The sequence below is a fragment of the Zeugodacus cucurbitae genome, chromosome 6 (assembly GCF_028554725.1).
Source record: "Zeugodacus cucurbitae isolate PBARC_wt_2022May chromosome 6, idZeuCucr1.2, whole genome shotgun sequence".
NCBI classification, from domain to species: Eukaryota; Metazoa; Arthropoda; class Insecta; order Diptera; family Tephritidae; genus Zeugodacus; species Zeugodacus cucurbitae.
In genome coordinates this window covers 49,139,427-49,162,903 of record NC_071671.1, presented here as the reverse complement: position 1 = coordinate 49,162,903, position 23,477 = coordinate 49,139,427, and the positions used below count along the sequence as shown (strand labels likewise).

The window sequence follows — 23,477 nt, the reverse complement described above, 5'->3', positions numbered from 1 at the left end:
ACCTTTGCAGTGTCCTTGATACTTGAGGCTGACTTGATAACCGCTGCATTGTGCGCGCAATAAATGACAGCGCGAGGGATAGGTTTGATCGTCCGTGCCACAGACGGGGCGACCTTTGGTCTCATCACATTCACCACCACGGGCGGCACATTCGGATATCTGTGGGTAAATTTTAGGTTATTAAGTGGGTATTTTATTGCATTTAGAAGGGTAATGTAATTTTGTCGGGGTCTTGAAATAAATTAAGTTTTAATACTATACTACTTTCATTAGTCTCTTACAACATTCTCCATACAGTTTTATAGAAAGCTTCTGTGATAACAGTCCTCGGTCCGATATAAATCGAGAACCTCCTGATTTCATAGATTTGATTGTCAAGGGTAGGGAGAGCTTCATGGATTTTTAGTGGGGTTTCTTCTCTATTTTCAGATATATTTCTAGATGATTATCTAGATGCTCCGATCTCTATATCACATGTTTCGAATTTTTAGGACCATTATAGATTTTTAGAGTAATTAGAGCCGATTTTTAATATTACTTGTCGTGAAACTTGTCTCCTTTACAAAAGTATTGTCTCCAAAAAAAAAAGTAAAGCGATCTTCTACTCTTCTTTTTAGACTACCCAAGTAATGGGTTTTTAGGTTGGGTCGCCCCCTTGCGGTGCATCCCGGTTAATGCTAAATGACCTGTGGCCTTCACGACCTTTGTCATTCCTCACGGACATTTGACTCTGGGTTGACAAGGACAACGAATAGGGTTGTTTTGGTTTAGATTGAATCTTGGCCTGGTGATCGTGAGTATGAAGGGGTGACACTCTTCAGATATGGCTGGTGGGTTAATGCCAAGAGGACTGGCTGGCCTCAGAGTACGTTCCTCTCCCGTCATCATTAAGTTGATGTGATAAGAGAAGAATAAGAAGACTTCCTTTTTGCGCTGGTCACCTCTGAACGCATTGCCTCATAAGCCTAGAATTCCTAACCGAGATAACCTTGGGTCCATTAAAGGCGACTACTCTTATTACTTAGGCCATTATATATGTAGTATACCCTCTATCTAAAATCTAAAAAAAATTTTAAATTTTTTCCTACCCACCACTTTGGTGTGAATTCTTGGTATTTGCAATCGGTAAAAATCGTATATATCACGTATATTTATTTCTTTTGTAAATTATAGGTATACAAATGTTTACATATTGATTGTATACAACAATAAATATACATAAAATATACAAACAAAGTTAGCTATTAGTCATAACCTAACATTTCACTTTGTTATTTAGACATTGATATCTGACTCCCAGAGCGCCAAACCTAACAAGAGGCAAGGCGACAAGCTCCTACATACCCAAACAGCAAACAGCTACAAATGCACAGCAATGTACGGCAAATGTTACAAATGTACGAATTGTCAATGCAACAGGGCTGATGGTGTCATGTTTTTATGCTGATGTATGATATGGTGACTACAGCGGCGGCACCGGCATAACAACAATGTAAGTCTGCGTTATGAGTGGAAATTGTGTGTGTGTGTGTGTGGAAGCTACCCCAACGATTCACGGTATTTACACTGAGCACGCGTCTGATAAACGCGGACATGCTGCAAATGTGAAGCTCGTTTACATTACTCACAACATAACACACGACGAGGGGTGTTTGAATAATCGGTGGGTTTTTTGATAAATCACTTTCGTTATTGGGGAAAAGCATTTTAGTGTTATTTCTTAAATGTAGGGTTCTAAGAGTTTTAAGTGGTCTCCGAACGTCTTAAAGCTTTTTTTATAGGTTTTTAATGTTTCTGATGGGTGAGTAAACCTTAGAATAAAATTTTGTAATTTTGTAAGGACCAGACGGAAGATTGCAAAAATATTCTCAAATTCAATTAGATCAGTCCGTTATATTTAAAATGAAATTAAATATTCACAATATTACGGGCCCTACACGTGCCTGACTTATCATTTATGATTTTTTTTTTTTTGACAGAAGAGCCTTTTTATTTGGTTAACTAGGTCTGGAAGATGACATAATGCCAACTTCACTTGCTTTAAAACCTTCAAATTGTGATAGCCGTGTCATCTACATATGTCCACCCCAGTTACAATCTCATCATATTGGGAACAAGCTGTTGTCCCACTATTATCCTGTATCTTTGCCCTGGATAAATGGTCTTCGAATGAACACAGTAAGCGTTGGATAATGGCCAGTACTTGTGCTAAATATAAACGTCATGTCGGAAATGCGAATTTCCAAAGTTGCGTGAAAGAAGGTGAGATTGAGACATCGGGACACTTTCTCCTTCATTGTCCAGCTTTCACAAAATTGCGCCTAAACAGCGTAGCAGAGCGAACTTCAGATCCTTTTTGAGGAGTTTACCCAAGTGTCCAAGAGGCTTTTCTCTTGCACAGGTTTCTGTTCTTTACCTAACCTAACTTATTTGACAGCATTTTACCACGTTTTGACATTTGTTCAAATTAAACCCACGGAATCACAAGATAATAAAGCTTTCAAAGAAAAGTCAAGACTGTCTTTCCTTCAATAGAACTTCCATACAAATGTTAGGTTGAAAATTACTAAAAGTGGGTTAACTCACTAACGAAAAACGACAGAAACACTAAATTTCACAGAAATAATAGTAGAAGGAAGCTGCAATCAGATTTTTTTTACAAAATGAAAAATGGGCGTTATGGGTCAAAAACCATACCTCAGGAACTACTCGACAGATTTCAATAAAATTCGGTATATAATATTTTCTTTACACTCTGATAACACGGATAAAAAATGGGCGAAATCGGTTTACAACCACGACTACTTCCCATGTAACCCAATTTTGAATTCCATCTGATTCCTTCACTTTATCATGTATACATAAGGAACCAATGAAGATAATGGAATAAAACTTTACACAAATAGTTCATATCATCTCTGACTTCACTTTTGAAAAAATTGTAGAAAACGGACTATAACTTTTCAAGGCCATAGATATCGAACATGTTGAACTCAGCGCCTAAGGGTAAATTTTAACCGAAAATTTGGGTAAATCTCTCAGATAATTTAATGTAATTTAGAGGAAATTGTTTTCTTCTAATAGTGTTCTGTTATTTTAATTATTAAATTGGGTCATAACATCTCCTAGCTCCAATATACCTAATTATAGGTTTTTCAAAAATACGGTGAGCTTTATTCCGCATATATGTATGGGTTAATATGTGAGATATCTTAGCAAAATTAAGTGAGCGCATAGTCTTGGATATAGCGTACCCTGCTGGTGAAAATGAAATAATTTCCTCAGCCCTCATATAGTATATATTATTCTATTAAACTTAATGCCGAAAATTTACCCATTTGTATGTTTGTAAGTTTCTTCAATAAATTGCGAGAGTGTAAAATGTTCGGTTGCATCCGAACTTAGACTTTCCTTACTTATTTTTATTTTGTTTTTGGAGGTACTTAAACGAAATTTCAAACTTTTGAATAAAACTAATTAAAATATATTTTGAATGACCTTTAGGTTCAGGTTTTGAATGATCAGAGTTGCATTTGAATTAACTGTATGTGAAATTCATGGACTCATTGAACGCGCCTCGTATGTAAATATACATAGATACACATAGATTCATACATAGATTTATCTAATATGACTTAGACCCGCGTGTCATTCAATATTTACACAAAAAATATATGTAAGTCACGATGCATCATTGTACGTAGGAAACGTTTTTGAAAAAAAAAAATGTTTAAACATTCAATTCCATTTGCATGCATTAAACAGATCAAGAAGCTGTTTAATCCATTTAATTAATTTAAATTTTGTTTTTAAATTCCTCACATAAGTGCATAAACACATATGTATGTATATATATATGTAGATATGCACATAAGCCTGTCCGATTTGACATGTAGGTGGGTGTCTTAATTTGACGCCAAGCGCATCCTAATCCGACTATCACTTAATCTCCGCAAAAATATATCACAATCATCATGAGTATGTGCGGCGCTTGTATCGGACGCCACTGGAAAAATGCATAGGATTTTCACTGCGCGCTGAGTGTTGAGCTCCGCGTGCTAAGTGCATAAATTCAAAGTGACAGCCGCTAATGAAAGTAATGAAATTCTATTCCATTTTATTCTACTTTATTCTACGCATGCTTTGGTATTCGCGCATTCCAACTGCATATCCAGACGATAGATAATTTGAGGTGCCGGTGCCGTTGGCGGTGCCTTCGCTGATGTGATTATCGTCATCAGCATCAATTAACTCATTGTGGTTGGGCCGTAAAAGGAGTGAAATTGAATTTTGTTGCATTGCAATAAAATCTTGAAATATGTACTCGTAATTCAATAAAATGTCTACGTGCCATTCATTTTCAGCGAGTTGTTGTCTTTTAATTTACATAACGAAAATCGTAAACTTTTAGATTTCATTGAAAAGATTGGCATGTTAGAAATTTCAAGAAAGTATATATTTCTTATATTAAAAAACAATAACAAAATAACCAATACACATGTTGATTTTAAAGTTGATCCTAAAAAAATTCGACCCCTTGTAGTTCTTTGTGAAATTTGTAATAATTTGTATATAAACATATCTAAAACTAATTGAAACGAAATCGTTATATCTCGACAGCAGTGCCATACAACGCCAAAAATTTACATCCGATCAAGGAATAACATGTAACAATAATTTATTCCAATAATAATTGTCGAAGATCCTTTCCTATTATGAACAGCTTTCTCTTTTTATCAATGATTGTTATTATTTTTGCTGTAACGTTTATCTAAACACTGCCTGGAAGAATGGTTTATGATATATTTGTCATCGAAGTCATCTAACGATAAGTTCACAAAATGAGCAGTTTTCGAACCAGTCTAGAGTTATCGAATAAGTCTAGAAAATTAGTATTTTCGAACCATGAGGAAAAGATTGTTAGATGAATAAGATGATTGGACAATGTAATGAAGGGCTCTGTACCAGGATATATGTCGAATCTGTCAGGACACCTAGTTGGATAAATAGAAGTGTAATTTTATTCGATTAAGAATAGCTTATCCACATACTTTAAACTAATAAAACTTGATGTATTCATTAACAGATTTCAGTGTTTATATTCATAGGATAAGATCTGCATAAAGTTAATAAAAAACGAAGACCTGAGAACAAAAGTAAGTAATAATTGCAGGGTTTCAGCTATGTATGTTATGTGACCTGATTGATTGTCTCATAAATCGGCCCAAAACGTTGTTGTTGTTGTTGTTGTTGTAGCGGCATAAAACATTCTTCAAATAATTTTGAGAAATGCCAACGATTTGACAGTCCTTGGCCGAATAAAAATCCGAGTCCGTTCCAGTTACGTATAACCGAGTGTCGTGGGAACGGTAGCTCAAAACGTTTCCTATCACAACTATTTGGACATTTAGTTAAAATCAAAATCAAAATCACCACAAAACCTTTAAGAATCCACAGACGGTAGATCTCATTTACAGTTACACATGTTGATTTTAAAGTTGATCTTAAAAAATTCGACCCCTTGAAGTTCCTTGTGCAATTTGCAATAATTTGTATATCAACATATCTAAAAATGATTGAAACATAATCGATAGATATGTAGATGGGTTTACAAATATCGGTAACAAGTTCAATTTTATTATTTGTAGGACTGTCCATAAAAGATACACATGGAATACATATAGTGAAATGTATACCAAACATCTGTAACTGGGGTCGATAAACTTTCATATGATAGTCGAGTAACATAATATTTTTCACAATGATTTATTCGAAAATTATATTATATAACAAGTATATTTTTATCAACGGTGAGTGCTGCAATTGCTATTATAAAACAATTATTCTTTTCGACTGAATTTGAGTGCATCGAGTTAAGACAATCTTTGGTTGCCCAAAAACAGTCGCAGTTTCGGTATCAAAAACGACCTCTTGAGCGTCAAGCTCGGTAATACTATTTTTGCATCTATGTTTTGACGTCATTCGGGTTTTTTGTGGTGTCTCATGAAGGACTGATGTTATATCACACAATTATTGACTATTCAAGCCCTTAAGATGGGACTGTTTTATACTTAAAGATTACGGCTTGAAATACAAATATAATAATTTGATTATGCGTTTTATCCGGTTGGTCGATACTTCCTTGTAGGATTTTCATTTAGCATGCATCTACATAAAGGTATGTGAACTGTTATAAACAAGTTTGCCACTGCCGCATGTGTAAATCATTTTTCAACTCACTAAAGGCGGACACTTAGAAGATGACACAAAACAAAAAAATAAAATAAAATAAAATAAAAGAAGGAAAAAACAAAACAACATAAAACCAAATCAGTGCCCACAACATGCTGCAGAGGTTGATCAGCAACTTTTTTGTATACTACGCTTTGCACTTAATTTGTTTTTTTTTTTTCTTAACCAAATCGAATCTTTAAGATCTGCCAGACTGCCTGTCGCTGGCACTGCCACCGTCCTCTAAATATTCGTGCATACAATGTCGCTGAGGTCGCTCTCTTATTTTTCGTTTTTATTCCCCTCCCCAGTTGAAACATCAGTCAATTCGCTGCTGCGTCCTCTGCTGCAGCGAACTAAATGGTGAGAAAGTTATCCTAAATATTATAGTTTGCGGTCACATCGATTAAAGGCATTTTGTGTTTCGGCTTTTTATCTTCTTTTGTGAACTGAAGTGGTGCATTGTCTGCCGACAACTACATAATTGGATGTCAATGTGACTGTAGATATTATATGATATAGTACAAGCATGTTTTAACTGCGTTCAATGCCCTGTAGGAAATTGAAGAACTGAGTGTTGACTTCATTCAATGACAATGCCTGAAAATTATGTTCCAAAGTTCAACAAATAATCAAATAATATTTTTCAATCCTGCTGAATGCTTATGATCAACCATAATAAACCTTCACCTTGAGAATAATCTATTCCAACTGAATCATCACTATAAAAAAAAATTATAGTTTGCAGATGACAAAACCAATATCTTAAGATTGAGTAAAATGAACAGATAAGATATACCATGAAAAAAATCAACGTATTCATTTGAACAGTTTATAATGGAAGAGAGAAAAGAAAGAGCACATAAATACATAAGTATATTGTCGTATCTGTAGAATCTTCTTGTAACAAGCTTCTAAAGCTTTTGTTAGGACTAATAAGTATAAATTTGAGCGTATACAAAGAGTTTTATACCAAGCGGTTAGTGATAGATGGGGGTCTGAGGAAATCGAAAAAAATCAATCAACTGAGTTTATATTAAGTCAACTTATAGACTGTGTTCGGCGGCTACTTTGGACTGAGTCAGCAATTGACTGTGCTGTATGTTGTATACGAAGACATTGACATAGTTCAGCGAATAAAAAGACAGCGGCTACGCTGGCTAGGTTGGAAGCTAGGTTGGAAGCTGGTTCCGTCGGAGAGGAAGACCTCCACTCCATTGGAAAGACCAGGTGCAGAGCGACCTGGTTACACTTGGAATTTCCAACTGGCACCGATTTGTGAGGGAAAGAGAAGAATGGCGCGCCTAAGCGGTTCCTGCGCCAATAATATACATACATAGACTGTATTAATTTCAAATATTATAAACACAACAAAGTTGAGGACTATGCTTAGACTCGGTTTAAACCACTTTTTATATAATTCCGCTAATATTTTAGTAAAACCTATGAAAACAAAGGATCCATCCTAAGTAATTCACATTGACTTCAAAGAACCAAATCAATTTCCTGCAGGGTAAAGTCCACTTATATTATAATCGTATGTCAGCAGTTTACGATTGGCGGCAAAAAGTACTGTCGTCCCTACAGCCTTACGAATATAAATATAAAACTGTATGCATGTATGTCGAAGTATTTGTTTTCGGACTGTCCACCTGAACTGCAACGAGTTAAGAATATGAATTTTTCTACATCATAAGGAGAAACCGACCAATAAATAAAATTGAAAAGAAAAAAGAAAAGAACACATATGTACATATAAGAAATGCTGGACACACGTAAGCTTGTATATATGTATGTAAAAATGTGAGCGTGTACCCGAAAAAAACCTACGCTCCCTCAAACAAATCCACGATGAGCTACTTTGCCGGCAGCCACTGCGAGAACGCTTGCTTAATGGTCGAAATGTGTTTGACTTAATTCTGCCTTAGATGGCTTGCAGCCTAGACGCTGCATGTGTATGTGTGGAACCACCGTCGTCTTTGGTGATTCTTTTGTCGGTACGTTGGCCGTTCGGTCAGTTCGTTGGTTAGTCGATCGGTCGTTCGGTCTGTTTGTCGGCGCGTCACTCAGTCGACCGGCTGTCCATTTGGTTCAGCGAAGTGAACGCAGAATGTTCAATCGACCGACCATTTGTTGCGCTGCCTGGCTGGCTGGCTGGCTGGCTTGGGCAAAGAACACTCAGGTGTTCCAAACGGCTGTGGCAGACAATTTGTAGCCGTCACCGAAAAAAAGAGTTAAAAAGAAAAGCAAAACTCAAATAAAAGGCGCGCATGGGCAGGAGCACATATGCATACATACACACTTACTGTACTGTACTGTAAGCGCGGCTGAAATTTGCTTGAGAATTGTTGGAATTTTGAAGTGTTTTCTTAGGATTTACACCTTTCGGCCGCAAACACCGGCATACAAACATACATGCATACATGTATGTCTACAAATGTAAATATGTTTTGTCTCTTTTGTATTTCACAATCTTGAGCGTTCGCCTTTTGTTCTCTATTTTTATTTTTATTTTGTATTTTGATTTTTAATTTTATTTGTATTTATGTCTCTATATAAATTATTTGTCTGTGCGTAATTTTAGGGAGTTTTCTTTGCGGTACTCAATTAACTCTCTATGTAAACATGTTTGTTCCTTCTATTTTTCTTTTGTTTTCTTTTCTTTTTCATAGTTTTATTGTATTTTTGGTTTTTATACCTTAACTGACACCAAACTGGTTTCAGAGTGTTCGGTCAGCTTAACTTTGTCATAAAATCCCTATAACTCTTCTATGTATATATGTATGATGTATACCGTTGTGACAGTACTTATGTATATTGTTATGCTTTTTTGCATAAGTCATGGGTGACAGTAACCAATATTTGCACCGAAAAGATTATTCATTTCATGCTGTGTTTATTTGGTTCTTGTCTGTTGCCCATACATACATATGTACATACTACATGCATATACATATGTATAAAAAAATTATTTAAATGTTTCTTCAATAGATTTTGTTATTTTAATAATGAAGCTTGGTATTCGTTTAGTCCACTTTCTTATATCAAGGCTTAGTAACCAGACTTTATAAAAATACCTATGATTGTACTATAAACTAGAAGCAGTAAGGTAATTTTTTCGATTTTTTCTTGCTTATTATAATCCTTTAATTACTAGGTCCTTTTATTACTGGGTTTAAATTTAGACACTTGCAGGAATGCTATTAATTTACAGCCCCTCTAGTAGAACTTTCCTTCAAAGGAAGATAGGAGTTCAAGACAAATAATATGTCATAAAGTTGGCACAGGCATAATAGGTGCTGTGGGTTCTTTTTTAAAGCTCAATGTCTACCTAGTACTATAAATTCCAAGTTTATATATTTACTTGTAAAAGTCCTTTCTTAGATCATTTCCATCTGTTTCTATCTTTAACAAGTAAGGAAGGGCTAAGTTCGGGTGTAACCGAACATTTTATACTCTCGCAATTTATATATTTAATTTTATTTATATTATATAATACACAATTTGACCCACATATTCGTCATATATATTGTATAAAGTCCATTGAAAGTTGGAAACCATAATATTAGGTTAGAAGCACCGAGGTCCTCGTGTTCGATATATGGGGCCTTAAAAACCTATGGTCCGATTTCGGCGATTTTTAGAATGGGGCTGACACACTATAAACATAGTATTTGTGCAAAGTTCTACACCGATATCTTCACTAGTGCTTACTTTATATATTGTAATGTAAACGATTCAGATCGTCTTCAAAGTTCTGGTATATGGGAACTAGGCGTGGTTGTGAAGCGATTTGGCCTATTTTCACAACATATCATTGGGATGTAAGGAAACTATTACAAACCAAGTTTCATTGAAATCGATCGAGTAGTTCCTGAGATATGGTTTTTGACCCATAAGTGGGCGACGCTACGCCCATTTTCCATTTTGTAAAAAAATCTGAGTGCAGCTTCTATCTGCCATTTCTTATGTGAAACTTAGTGTTTCTGTTGTTTTTCTTTAGTGAGTTAACCCACTTTTAGTAATTTTCAACCTAACTTTTGTATGGGAGGTGGGCGTGGTTATGATCCGATTTCTTTTATTTTTGGACTGTATTAGGAAGTGGCTAAAAAAACGACTGCAGAAAGTGTGGTTTATATAGCTCTATTGGTTTGCGAGATATGTACAAAAAACTTAGTAGGGGGTGGGGTCACGCCCACTTCCCCAAAAAAAATTACATCCAAATATGCCCCTTTATAGTGCGATCCTTCATACCAAATTTTATTTCCATAGCTTTATTTATGGCTTAGTTATGGCACTTTATGTGTTTTCGGTTTTCGCCATTTTGTGGGCGTGGCAGTGGTCCGATTTTGCTCACCTTCCTATGGTGCCAAGAAATAAGTGTGCCAAGTTTCATCAAGATATCTTAATTTTTACTCAAGTTACAGCTCGCAGAGACGGACGTACGGACGGACGGACAGACAGACATTCGGATTTGAACTCCACTCTTCACCCTGATCACTTTAGTATGTATGACCCTATATCTAACTCGTTTAGTGAACAAAACTATAATACTCTCTTTAGCAACATTTGTTGCGAGAGTATAAAAATCGTTGTTTTTTAGAGCCTAAAACTTCGACGTGAAATCGTGTGTGTGCGGTGTGTTTTTATACGAGTGAACAGATTTACTCAGGACTATCCAGGAACAATCTTTATTGACACACGGAGACAATTGCTGCAAAAAGTGGTCCCAAATAGGGTCTCTCGGTGGGATTTTATCTGAGCCAGTGGCAAAAAATACACCCTTTATATAGCCCCAGAAGGCTTAAATGATCGATTTCTCCAATATTTTCGAGAATGTGTCTTGGCTTTGCCCTCCGTTATTGGGGAGAAACTAACCTATTGGTGTCAACAAGTCTTCTATGGGAATAATATTATATTAGCCACCTTATCCTTCATATTAGTTTCGGTACATTTTAGTCAACTCCTCTGGCATTATGGGGTTCCACAATCTGAAGAGAAATTTTCTCATCTCGGCATACTTCTTTTATAAATAATTATATCCCACAGCAACATTAATAATATCCAGTTGAATTCGGTATGAAAGACTAACTAGTTTCAGAATGAACTGAAAACGCACTAATGTGATACATGAAGAAATAAATCATTCGGCTAACAGCGTTTAGATTTGAAACAAACCCTTTAAGCCGTTAGCCCTATGAAAGTATTTCTGACCTCTATGAACAACGAGGATTTCAGGGACTTGTGCTATCTGAAGTAAGCTAAAAACATGATCTTAAACTACATAAAACAGTTACGAGAAAATATGTTTAAAGCTTTATGTGCTTATTTGCTCGTATCAGGGGAACGAAACCGCAGAGATTTAGTGTCCAGGTTGACAACCCTAATCCAATCAAATTTCGAAACATTTCAATCAAGGCTCCACTCGATTCAACGCCTCATATATCAACGGTATACTCGTATATAATAAATCATACACAATGTACCGCAAGTGAACATAAAATAAACACCTGCACATACAAACATACATGTAGTATAAGCAAGTACTATGCGAGGTGTCGCGGAAGATTAAATCGCCATTTATGGCATACCGACCATCATAAATTCGTATTTGAGTAATGTGTTTCACTTACCGTCAATTCATGTCGTTCACGCCTGGCCGGTACATTTGCGGCTAATCCTAGCACCGCAACCGCCGCACATAGCCACACGACTATAAAACTGCTAATGTACATAATTTACGGACTTGCCGCGAACGGGACGCGCGACAACGCACAGTTCGAAAATTCGAAAAATCGAAATGATCACAAAACTCACGAACACACACAAACGAACGTACGCACGCACGCGCACAATAAATTAAAGCTTTTCAAATTAACTGACGGCAAAGAAAAGCCGCTATAAAAAATAGCGAGTAAAAACAAAAACAAACGAATCGAAATAAAATATTTCTACATATAAGCGAGTAGGTGTGTGTGCGAGTGAGTAGTTTAGTAAAAATCCCAGTTAAAACGAGTTCGTGTCTGCAGTGCACTGCGAACGACGCAACGAAAAGTCCGAAATACCGAAACCGAATTTGTCGCCTGCCGCCAATGCGTCGAGCATACCAAAACTAAGTATGTGTGTGTGGGTCGCTGTCTCTGCGGCTGCGTTGCCCGAACGTTTGTGTTTGGGTGTGTGCGTGTGCGTATGCACTTTTAAGCAATCGTACACTCGTAGAACCACCAAATGTGTCTTTTGACCATATATCTTTTAGTATTTGTTGACTGGACCATCAATCGGTCGAAATATCGACGGGTCTATAATCACTTTTTCCTGAAATAAAATTTAACAGAGCGCATTAAAACGTTGTTTGTTGGCATTTGTATAATTTAAATAGAGTAAATAATATTTTGGCTGAGATTTACATGTATTGGTGTGAAAAATAAACTTATTTATTCTTTGATTAATACGTTGATAAAAAATATTTTTCTATTGCACAATCCAAAATGTATGAGAGTTATCAAACATCTGCATCTCATCAAATTTTACAAGGGTAGTTGGGTAGAAAATTCCTAATAAAACATAAATACAATTGCAAAACATTTTGTTTAAAAAATTGTATTTATTTTTACAAATATGCTATACTCTTCAATATTCTGATAAAGTTGTTTTCGAATCACTTTTTCTACTTCGGAGTGTGTTTTTCAATACAAAGGATGGTTTTTGAATGATTTAGTGACCTTCACAGGAGGGGAAAACCTATTTTGTTTCTTTTTATTATGGGATCAATCTGATAAATACGGTTATTATATCCAACCTTTTAATACAAGACTGATAATGATATAAAAATTTCGTTTTGTTACTTTTTTAGAGAGTGTTTGGCAGATAAATGTCTTAGTCATGATGTCATAAACGTACTATCAAGAAAGTCTTTGTTTAAAAATGCTAAGAACGAAGAAAAGCTGTTCCAGAATTTGCATAGTATTATAATCTATCATTTGTGAATCAAATAGTTTAATGTTCACCTTGCATCGTGTTGAATAAGAGCTGTGTTTAGATACTAGAGAGTAACAGTCGTAATCGTGAAATCGTTTTTGATATTTTTTCGACCTTTTCTATGAATTAAGGACCACCTTCAATTAGGTTGAGCTTTAAATACCCAGCAAGTTAGTTGAGAGCTCTGACGCGTAAGTCCAAGTTTCATCATTTAAAAAAGGTAACCCTTTTAATAGTAATTTTTAATTTTTTTCTGGTTACAATTTTGTTGCTTTTTTATGTTCAAACAACTAGATGTTCAGCGCTAAAGCTTTAAAGTTTAGTTAACATCTAAAAAGTTCCTAAATTACTTAATTTGCTTTTAACCTTGGGCAAAAAGAAGTTTTAATCCATTATTTTCCGTTATGAAAATTATCTTATTCTTTCACGTACATACGTTCTCGAGCCCTTATAAGCGATGTTGATTTTATACAAAAAATAACACTAGTCTAGCATTAGACGAAAAGACTATGCGAAAGTCTCATTTATCACCGAATTAACATTTCTTCTTTCCGTTTATTCATAAAGGCCCTTCTTGCCTACATGTTTCCATAAAAAAAGAGTTCATTTTCATTCAGTTTCTTTTGTATCTTCGAAATCCTTGAGTTAGGGGTTTGGCCAGTCTTAAACCCTTAAAATAGGCCTACCTTTGAATATTTATTCTGAGGAAAGTAATCGAATTTCCCTCCATCCGACTTTATTAAACGTATTTGAGTGTTAAATGTATATCGACTTTTTGATATAAAATGACGGCGACTAAAGCAATATTCGGAATCACCCTTTTCTAAGGACAACGATAATTTCAGGAACTCGTGCTATTTGAAGCAAACTCAAAAAGGATCTTAACCTACTGAAGACAATTTCGAGAAAAAGAGTTTAAAGCTTTACGTGCTAAAGTTGACTGACCTAAACCATCACAACTTCAGCGAATTGGACAGAAAAACAATTTGTTTCCACTATCTACCAACCCAATAATGTTTTTAGTACCCTTAAGTGAACTTTAAGCAAAAACAAATTAAGTTTTTGCAAAACTTAGCTTAAACTTTAAGGAAGCACAAAATACACCGGGCAAAACATGCAACATCTCATAATTTCGAAACATCACCGATTTTTTTTTAATATCAAGACTTTTCATGTTATTCATATTTTGCTCAAGTTTGTTAAGCTTAGCGATGTTATCTTTTTGAATGAACAACAAAATTCAACGTCAATTAAATATTCACGATGATTAAATAAATATTATTTATTAGTTCATTTATATACTCCTATTAGCCAACACCAATTTAAGTGTCTTCCTCCATATCAAACTTGTCACTTATCTTTTTCCATTTAAATATGAATAAATATTAATTTAATTTTTAGCGTTTAAATTTTCATTTACCTATCAATTTGATTGCGTTTTAATAAACACTTTCGCCTAATCCGATTACATTCATTTGCCCATTAAATTATAATTAATATTTTTGTTGTTAATTACTTCATGCGATTTAGATAATATGCACGCGCTCGCCGACAAGTTTAAAACACAACTAAACGAGAGAGACACTTGGCCAAACCAGCGATCCAGCGCACAGCAGTTAGGGGCCAACCTTGGCTGACGGCCGACTAAAGTGCAGCTGCAGTGGCAGCAGCAGCGATGACGATGAGTACGAACACAGGTGAGTTAAATGCATATGCATTATGCCTGGATTGGCTTATGTGAATGTATGGGTGTGTGTGTTTGTGTACCAAAGCCAATAGCCGGCTTCTGCACTTCCATGTGCACACTTGACTATAAATATTAAAATACTCTTGTATGAGTATGCATGTGTTGGTGAAGTTAGCTTACAAACACACACAATGAAACACACATACATGAGCACCCATAAAGAACGCAATGCAGCAGCGCGCTGCAGCGTCAGACAGCGCGACTCCGCCAGACAAAGAGGCAGACAGGCATGTCGCCACACTGTCTGCCAGGTTCGCCATATCTTATCTTGAGCGCAACAACAGCAATAACAACAACTCCAACAACTAATGTGTAGTGGAGTGCATGCGAACGGGCAGCCAGCAAGCCGGCAGACACGACACAAAGCGGAATAGCAACAACAACAACAATAAGCATAAGAATGATTATAAAAATCAAAATAAAAACAGAAAAAAAACACAACAACACCAACAACTAACAATCATAAAACAGTCAACGAGTCAACCCAGCCCAGTCACCTCTTCTTAGCCAACAACAAACCGAAGAGCTGGCAGCGGAGCAACAGGCGATCCAGTCAGCCAGTCGTTTGTAGTACAAGCATACTACCAACTGAACGATCGGTAGTAATCGCCACACCATGCCACACTGCGATAAAGCATACAAATGTCGTACAACAACAACAAATGTAACAATATGTACTCAAGTATACTACATATATTATAAAAGTTGAAGAATAATGGCTTGCTTCGCTTGTTGGCAACGCAACAGGAGCTGTAGCTCTGGCTATAGAGCGCACGAACAGCGGGGGCAACGCAATACATACCGGCATGCAACATGCGTCCAATACGAACAGCTGCCTTATGGTTGCGCCTCTTGTTGGTTGCCGGCTTGATAGTTCGGCCTTTTGGCTTGTTGGCGGCAACCTGCGGTGTGGAACAAAACCCAGTCAAGTACTTCGAAATTTATCTTTTTGTATTTTTGAAGTGGGTCCCCATTCAAACTTAAATGCACACAATGATCGTCACAATGACTTCGGTTGGCCGGCCGTCCGTCCGTCCGTCCGTCAGTCGATGTGTGCGTGTGTTCGTGTGCTCAACGCGTACAAAGACGGCAAAACCGAAATCAAAACAAAACACAAAAATATAATAAGAAACGAAATGTGGTAGAACATTGAAAAGGAATCATAATAAAAATAGAAAATTAAAATCAGACGCGCACACACACACACATACATATATGCATACATGAATCCACTAGTACTTATGCGTTAATAGTGCCGCTGCTCTTATTGTTATTGCTATTGTAGATGATGATGTGCCGTGGTGCTTGCGGCAAAAGTCGCACCTCACAACGTGCGCACAAAGGTAACACGCCGCACACATATACACATAACCATTTGTAAATCATCATACATACATATATGTATATATGCCTTCACCAGTAATGGGTTTCCCAATGAATGCGCCAATACTTGAAATGGACATAATTTATATACTACAAACTCCAGTAAAAGAGTACTCGGATTGCCAGCACGAGCAATGAGCGCTACTTCAGTCGTTTGAAACATAAGCTAGCCCTCTAGGCCTAATTAGCATGGATCCCAAAGTGTTAAAATTGAAGAACTGGTATTTATTTGAGTTGTGACGTCACTTTAGCGACTCTGAGAAATGCCAAATTTCCAACTTTTATAAACAACTAGATTTATGAAAAGTCTAATCTTGGCAAAATTTATTATTAAGGTCTCAAAAAGAGGCCACTTTTGAACCAGTACTATTATGCCAATGAGTTTACAGATTGTCATGTAGATGGAAAATAAGTCTAGCCGAGATGGCTTTAAGTTTCTTCCTTCTATTACAAATTATTTCGACTACAGGAAAAGATTATGGAGAGTCAAGTGCCGTAAGAATGGTGATCCAGCAATTTTAGTACAAATCGGTCGGCGTTTAATATTTACAACATCAACAAAAATGTTTTGTGTCAATCCATAAGAGATATTAAAAATTTCTACCAACTCTCTATCTCTATTCTCGATGATTCTCGATAATTCCAGAGCAGTACGAGTTTACTGAAAACAAATTCCAAGTAAACATATTAACTATACAGCAACCGACTCAAGAAGAGTAATGTGATAGACGTCAGAATTGTACTCAAAAGTGAATTAAACTGAGCAAGTCCCCAAGTAATTGCAATCATCTTTATAATTCTAGCTATAGCTAACTCAGGCTCAAGCCATACCGGATTAGTCAAGACGCTTTTTCTTGTCTGATACAACAACCCATAGCTTCATATACACACACCGAACAAGACGAGACAAAAACGCATGCTCGCTTGGTATGGGTTAGAGCAAAATACATTTCTGTGTCTTATTAGTCAAGCCGTTTTCGACTAATCCGGTGTGGGTTGAGCCGAAGTCGAGTGTAAGTAAACGAAATCTATATTTCTTCTATGCACAACCCCCTACCTACTTTGTATATCAAAATAGGTTCTTTGAATTATTCTCTAATATTTCCAATATATAAGAGCCTTCATTTTCCTAAAATCTTCATCTACCATTACAAATGCTTTCAAAGCTGGAAAGTGCAAGCCTTCGACAATCATGTTCTTGGCAACGAATAACTTGCTATAGATATATAGAGATCCTGCCACTCAATTGTTATGTATTCTAGTGTCTTTTTATATAAAAACTGTATAATATTTCATACGTTTTGGAAAAATGTGTTCCTATCAATAACTGAGTAAAATTTTTGGTATGTCAAGACCCCACGACGACCTAAGTAGAACTCTTAACTACTTTACAGAAATCCTGTATAAATAAGTGGCGTATGAAAGGTGGAGGTATTGGTGAATATACTATATATTTTTCTATCTTTAACGCATTTTTTATGGTCCGTATAGTGTTACACTGATATTCGTTTCAAACGGACTAACTTTGTCAGATATGTAGATAGATAGCTAAAATAAACGTATTCATATCTATTGAAAAGTATATGTATCTCGTTTTCTTTACGAATCCCTTCATGAAACCCTGAAATACGATTAACAAATACTAATTGGTAATATTGCTAGGGTAAGGTGATAATACGTACATACGTACAAAAGGTCCCCTTAGCTGTTCTCAAAGCGGTGCATTACAGAAAAGTGGTCAGCAATCCAAATAACCAACTGATTCTATTGGAAACCCCTTTCATGTAAAAGGTTGTTCATTTGAGTGTCTGCTTGTCGGTTCTTCTGTTTATATGTATGTATGTGTTGTACATATATTATAGGAAGGCATATGTAACACGGAAAACCAGGGAATCCACTGCAGAAGTGCAACAAACGCACACATACAAGTCACAGATGAAGCGGCAATATTCATGTGTATATACGTATATAATATTTATTTCACAGAGTCCATGTGTATGAAGAAGTAAAACACCGAAACACTTGAATTTTAAATAAGTATGTACACTGCTACTAACATGTTCGCAGTAACGAAATAAACGCTGGGAAACATCTTTTGGGCGAGTTGTAAATTGAAAACGAAATGAAAATAATCAAATACAAATTAAAATATAATGGAATCCCGATATAAAAGACGCACTAAAATTTATGCGTAGTTGCAGGTAAGATGATGTAAATATACAGTGCCTCGCGAAAGAATTCGGACTAAATTTTTTAAAACTTCAATATCCAAGTACCAAAGGAATTGATTTTTTACAAAAAAAAACGTTAGGGTAGAGGGCTTAATGGATACAATAAGAGTGAAAATGAGAAGTTTTTGTGAGCAGCTGGAAAAAATTGGGTAAAATTTTATGATCTCGTATATTGACAAAGTAAAAAAAAAATGAATATATACACAATTTAAGTTAAATGGAAAATATTTAAAGCTTTACTCATTGAACTCAAAACTTTTTGGAAAAAAAACTAAAAAATTGTTAAATCCATAAGAACTTAAGAGATCATATAAATACTTCTTAAAACATAAAAAAGACGCCACATTTAAATTCTTCAGCTATTCATAGCTGACTCGAAATATTTACTTTTTTCTTGTCATATTGCATTATTTAAACATGAGTGTAAAATTTTTGGAGAAAGCTCAGTGAATCTATACGTACGTATGTGGAAACTTGTGTACGAGTATATAATGAATCGTTTTATAGTTACTACAATGTATTGGCAGTTCATAAATATTTATGGCAGTTGATAAAACGTGAATTCTTTTTAACAATAAAACCATTTGCAGTCATAGTATTGCACGCTTAACGCTTAAAATTCTCTCCAAAAAAAGTAAACAGACCACATATAGACTCAATCATTTCGCCACCCTACTCCGAACCGCTAATTGGTTTAATACCGTATATATCAATCAGTAAATGATACTTCTTAATAAAATTAGGTGAGAAAAACGCATTTTGTGTTATTTGTATGTTTTGATAACATAATCGCGGGATATAGATTCGAATGCAGATATCTTTATGAAATTAAGTGGCGTGACCAATAGGAAAAATTAGGACCATCAGTTCGAAATTTCAACAACCCTTTCGAACATTGCCTTATAATCTGTTCGTTCATTTTGTAGTTAGATCAGCAAATTTGGATGAGGTTTCTCCCGTTTTAACTAACAATCCCATCCTGAGTCCCAGTTGAAAAAGATTCTAGTGTCAGATGAGATAGATATGTGCTAAGAATAGTCTGAATGAACAAGTTCAGTGTGACATGAGTAGTACTTCCGATTATATGAGCCACATGGAAGTAAGGCAAGGTGGATACTTGGGTTAAGCGAATTTCTTGTAAAATTTAATCAACTATTCGTGGCTAGTAAATTCAGCTTCATATTTATATCTTAATAGTATAAAAAAACTGTTAGATAAAAAAACCGACTAAGTACGTTCTGAAAATATCTGTAGCACGAGTATAACATTTTATTTGTGTCTTAAAAATATTAGGGTTTTGTTGGAATTCTAAAAATGCTACGCTTTATCACTATTATAAAAGACTATAAATGCACTATAAACTGCAAATTTTTAGTTACAATCCATTTAATTTAATTTTAACCCAGTTCATTTCAACTAACAAGTCTTTGGGAACTCAGAAATATATTTTATACGTAGCACACTATTTGAGATTCGCACTATGTTATCTGTTTTGTAGACGTAATATGTCAATGTACTTGCTATTTTCAATTTTTTTGCTTTTACAAAATATTGTATTCTTTATTCATAAATATTAAAAAGGTTGAAATTAAAATCAATTAACAGAAATTGAGATAAGAATGAGTTAATGTATTGCAAAGTATAATATATATGTGTACGTATATATATATAAAATATTTTGTTAACGTTCGATTATAGAGTATACATACAAATATTTATAATTATACTCTTCAATATATAGGGTGCTTTAAAAGTAAATATTCATAATATCAATGTTAAAAAATGAGAAATCGTTGAATATATTCCGAAGACACTAAAAAGATGAAACCCAAAAGAAATAAAGAAAAATAGATAAAGGATTTAAACACATCGGAGCAGTAAATCCAAGTCGATTGCTTCATAGGAGCGGGAAGTTTGAATTCAATTGAATAGCTTCTGTGCAAAAGAGTAACTCATTAATGAGGTATTACTACTTAGTATTCTAACTCTATTTAGTTTATACCAGTTTTTTTGTTCTATTCGTCGCCTTACAAGTTTTGACGAATCGAAGATTGGTTGTATTTGCTTCAAGCATATACAGTAGTTTTCCGAAATAACGAACACATTAATTGTCATTTCTGTTCGCTATATCGAATTTTTCGTTAATTCGAGTACTCACTTAGAGGTATTTTTATACTCTGGCAACAAAAGTTGCTAAGAGAGTATTATAGTTTTGTCCACATAACGGTTGTTTGTAAGTCCTAAAACTAAACGAGTTAGATATAAGGTTATATACCAAAGTGAGCATGGTGACGAGTAAAGTTCAAATCCGGATTTCTGTCTGTCCGTCCGTGCGAGCTGTAACTTGAGTAAACATTGAGATATCTTAATGAAACTTGGAACACGTGTTCCTTGGCACCATAAGAAGGTTAAGTTCGAAGATGGGCGGAATCGGACCACTGCCACGCCACAAAATGGCGATAACCAAAAACACATAAAGTGCTATAACTAAGCCATAAATAAAGTTATGAAAATAAAATTTGGAACATAGGATCGCATTAGGGAGGGGCACATTTGAATGTAATTTTTTTGGAAAAGTGGGCGTGGCCCCGCCCCCAAATAGGTTTTTTGTATATATCTTGCAAACCAATAAAGGTATATAAACCAAACTTTCTGCAGTCGTTTCCTTATACAGTTTCCTTATACAGTCCAAAAATTAAAGAAATCGGATAATACCCACGCCCACCTCCGATACAAAGGTTAGGTTGAAAATGACTAAAAGTGCGTTAACTCACTAACGAGAAACGTCAGAAACACCAAATTTTACATAAGAAATGGCAGAAGGAAGCTGCACTGAGATTTTTTTTTATCAAAATGGAAAAGGGGTGCGGCGTCGCCCACTTATGGGTCAAAAACCATATCTCATATTTTCTTGACACCCTGATGACACTGGTGAAATATGAGCGAAATTGGTTCACAACTACGCCTGCTTCCCATATAACTCAATTTTGAATCCTTCTGATTTGTCCTCTTTATAATGAATACATAAGGAACCGATAAGATAGCGAAATAAAACTTTACACAAATACTGTACTTGAGCTGTGACATCACTTGTGGAAAAATTGTCAAAATCGAATCATGACTTTTCAAGGCCCCTGATATCAAATATGAAGAACTCAGTGCCTAAGAGTAATTTTTCACCGAAAATATAGGTAGATCTCTAAATAAATTGCGAGAGTATAAAATGTTCGGTTGCACCCGAACTTAGCCTTTCCTTACTTGTTACCAATAAAAATGAGTTATATATCCGTAAATTGCAGTTTAATAAATTGTTTTATTCATTATTTGTTAAAAAATGAAAAACCATAACAAAACAAGTCATATCAGCTAAGTTCTTACAAAATGGACCAATTCTAACACTTATACTTCTATTTGGTGCTGATCAATAATTTTAAACTTTTTTATAAAATTCATAACTTTTTTCAATTTGCACATTTCTTTTGAATTTGTTCAAGTTATATTTTTAATTCTGGTTCGATGATAATTGATTTTTTCCTCTTTCTTCATATGTCTTCTTCATGTTGTTCGTTAAACCGAGTACTTACAAATCCCCGATGTTCGTTATTTAAGGTACTCAATGTAACAAATTTGCTTGTTCGTTATAAGCGGTTTTCGTTAAAACGAATATTCGTTATTTCGGAAAACTACTGTACATAATTTAACCAAAAACCGTCGACGTTTGGGGTATCTAAGCTCCATCGTCTGGAAAATGGTATTTAGGAAGAGTTCTTAATTGGGATTGTGTGAAAGGAGGATACTGCGAAAGATTTATGGACCTTATTCGTGAAAGATGACAGTTATAGAACAAGGTCAAGAAATGCTGCTATTTACCTACAAAACGAATATCCGCAACTCAAACTTTTGGCTTTCCTTAGAACAACCACGATCTCCAGCTTTCAGAACTGTTTATTTAGAATAGACATTGGTACCAAATTGAATTGGAAGAAGAGTTTTGAAGTACGCAATCCTCTATAACGGACTGAAGAAGAGGCTCAACAAGATGCGATCGAGAGAAAAAATTGGCACGAAAAACATTATGAAGAAAAAGGTAATTTTTCGTTGACTCTGATACCTAATCTTTAACGGGTGTACAGATATTTATAGATCCATTCCAAACCAATAGATTTCAAGCAATATTATATAATGAGTGATATTTTTTGAGTTGGAAAGATAAAGTATACCTGAGCGTGATAAAGAAAATGGACGACTAACGCTCAAAAGATTATAGAACCAATCAAAAAGAATAACAGGCATACTGAGATGTGTAGAAGTTAGGTTAGAAGTATGAATGTTTTGAAAATATGTAAAAAATGGGTTATTTATGTATTTTCGCCAATCAAAATCGTAGCGCCTTGTACAAATGTCGAAGAAATTGCGTACTTGTAACTCACAAATTGTAAAAAAATTACACTTCAATAATTGTATTATTATTTGAAGAAAAAAAATCGCATGTAATTTTTTCATGTAATACATACACACGTTGCTACATTTCTACATACATATTTTATAGTCATTAAAGTATCTGTGGCGCGCATGTTTTAATAAACTATATATTATATATTTATGTATATGTCTATACACTTGACTTATAATACAAAAAAAATGATGTATTTGATGCTGTCAGAACCTGGCGCCTGCTTAACAAAACACACGCGCAAACATCCGCACACACACATGTACACATTCTTAAGACAATTGGTATAAACTTAGAGATGCAAAAAAAAAATGACTCGCAAATTAAATGTGAATATTCAATTGAAAGCTAAAACAAATCATTCTACTGTACGGTTTTTTTTTTTCTTCTTCTCATTTCTACACAAACAAAAACACACACACTCACATATACATACACACATATATATAGACAC

General features: G+C 35.1%; 1 protein-coding gene across 7 annotated transcripts in view; it reads right to left on the bottom strand.

Moving 5' to 3' along the window:
* Positions 1–23,477, bottom strand: part of Smoc2_1 (SPARC-related modular calcium-binding protein 2) — a 36,941-nt gene that overhangs the window by 8,362 nt on the left and 5,102 nt on the right. For 6 of the 7 annotated variants that reach the window (XM_029043697.2, XM_054233635.1, XM_054233634.1 and 3 more), the window contains exons 2-3: positions 11,865–12,546; positions 3–159 (exon numbers count right to left, since the gene is read on the bottom strand). In XM_029043697.2, coding sequence (XP_028899530.2) covers positions 3–159; positions 11,865–11,966 — 259 coding nt within the window. In that variant the 5' untranslated portion in view covers positions 11,967–12,546. Of the gene's footprint in view, positions 1–2; positions 160–11,864; positions 12,547–14,629; positions 14,785–23,477 lie in introns of those variants that run through there. The other variant, XM_029043696.2, reaches the window with a different exon arrangement.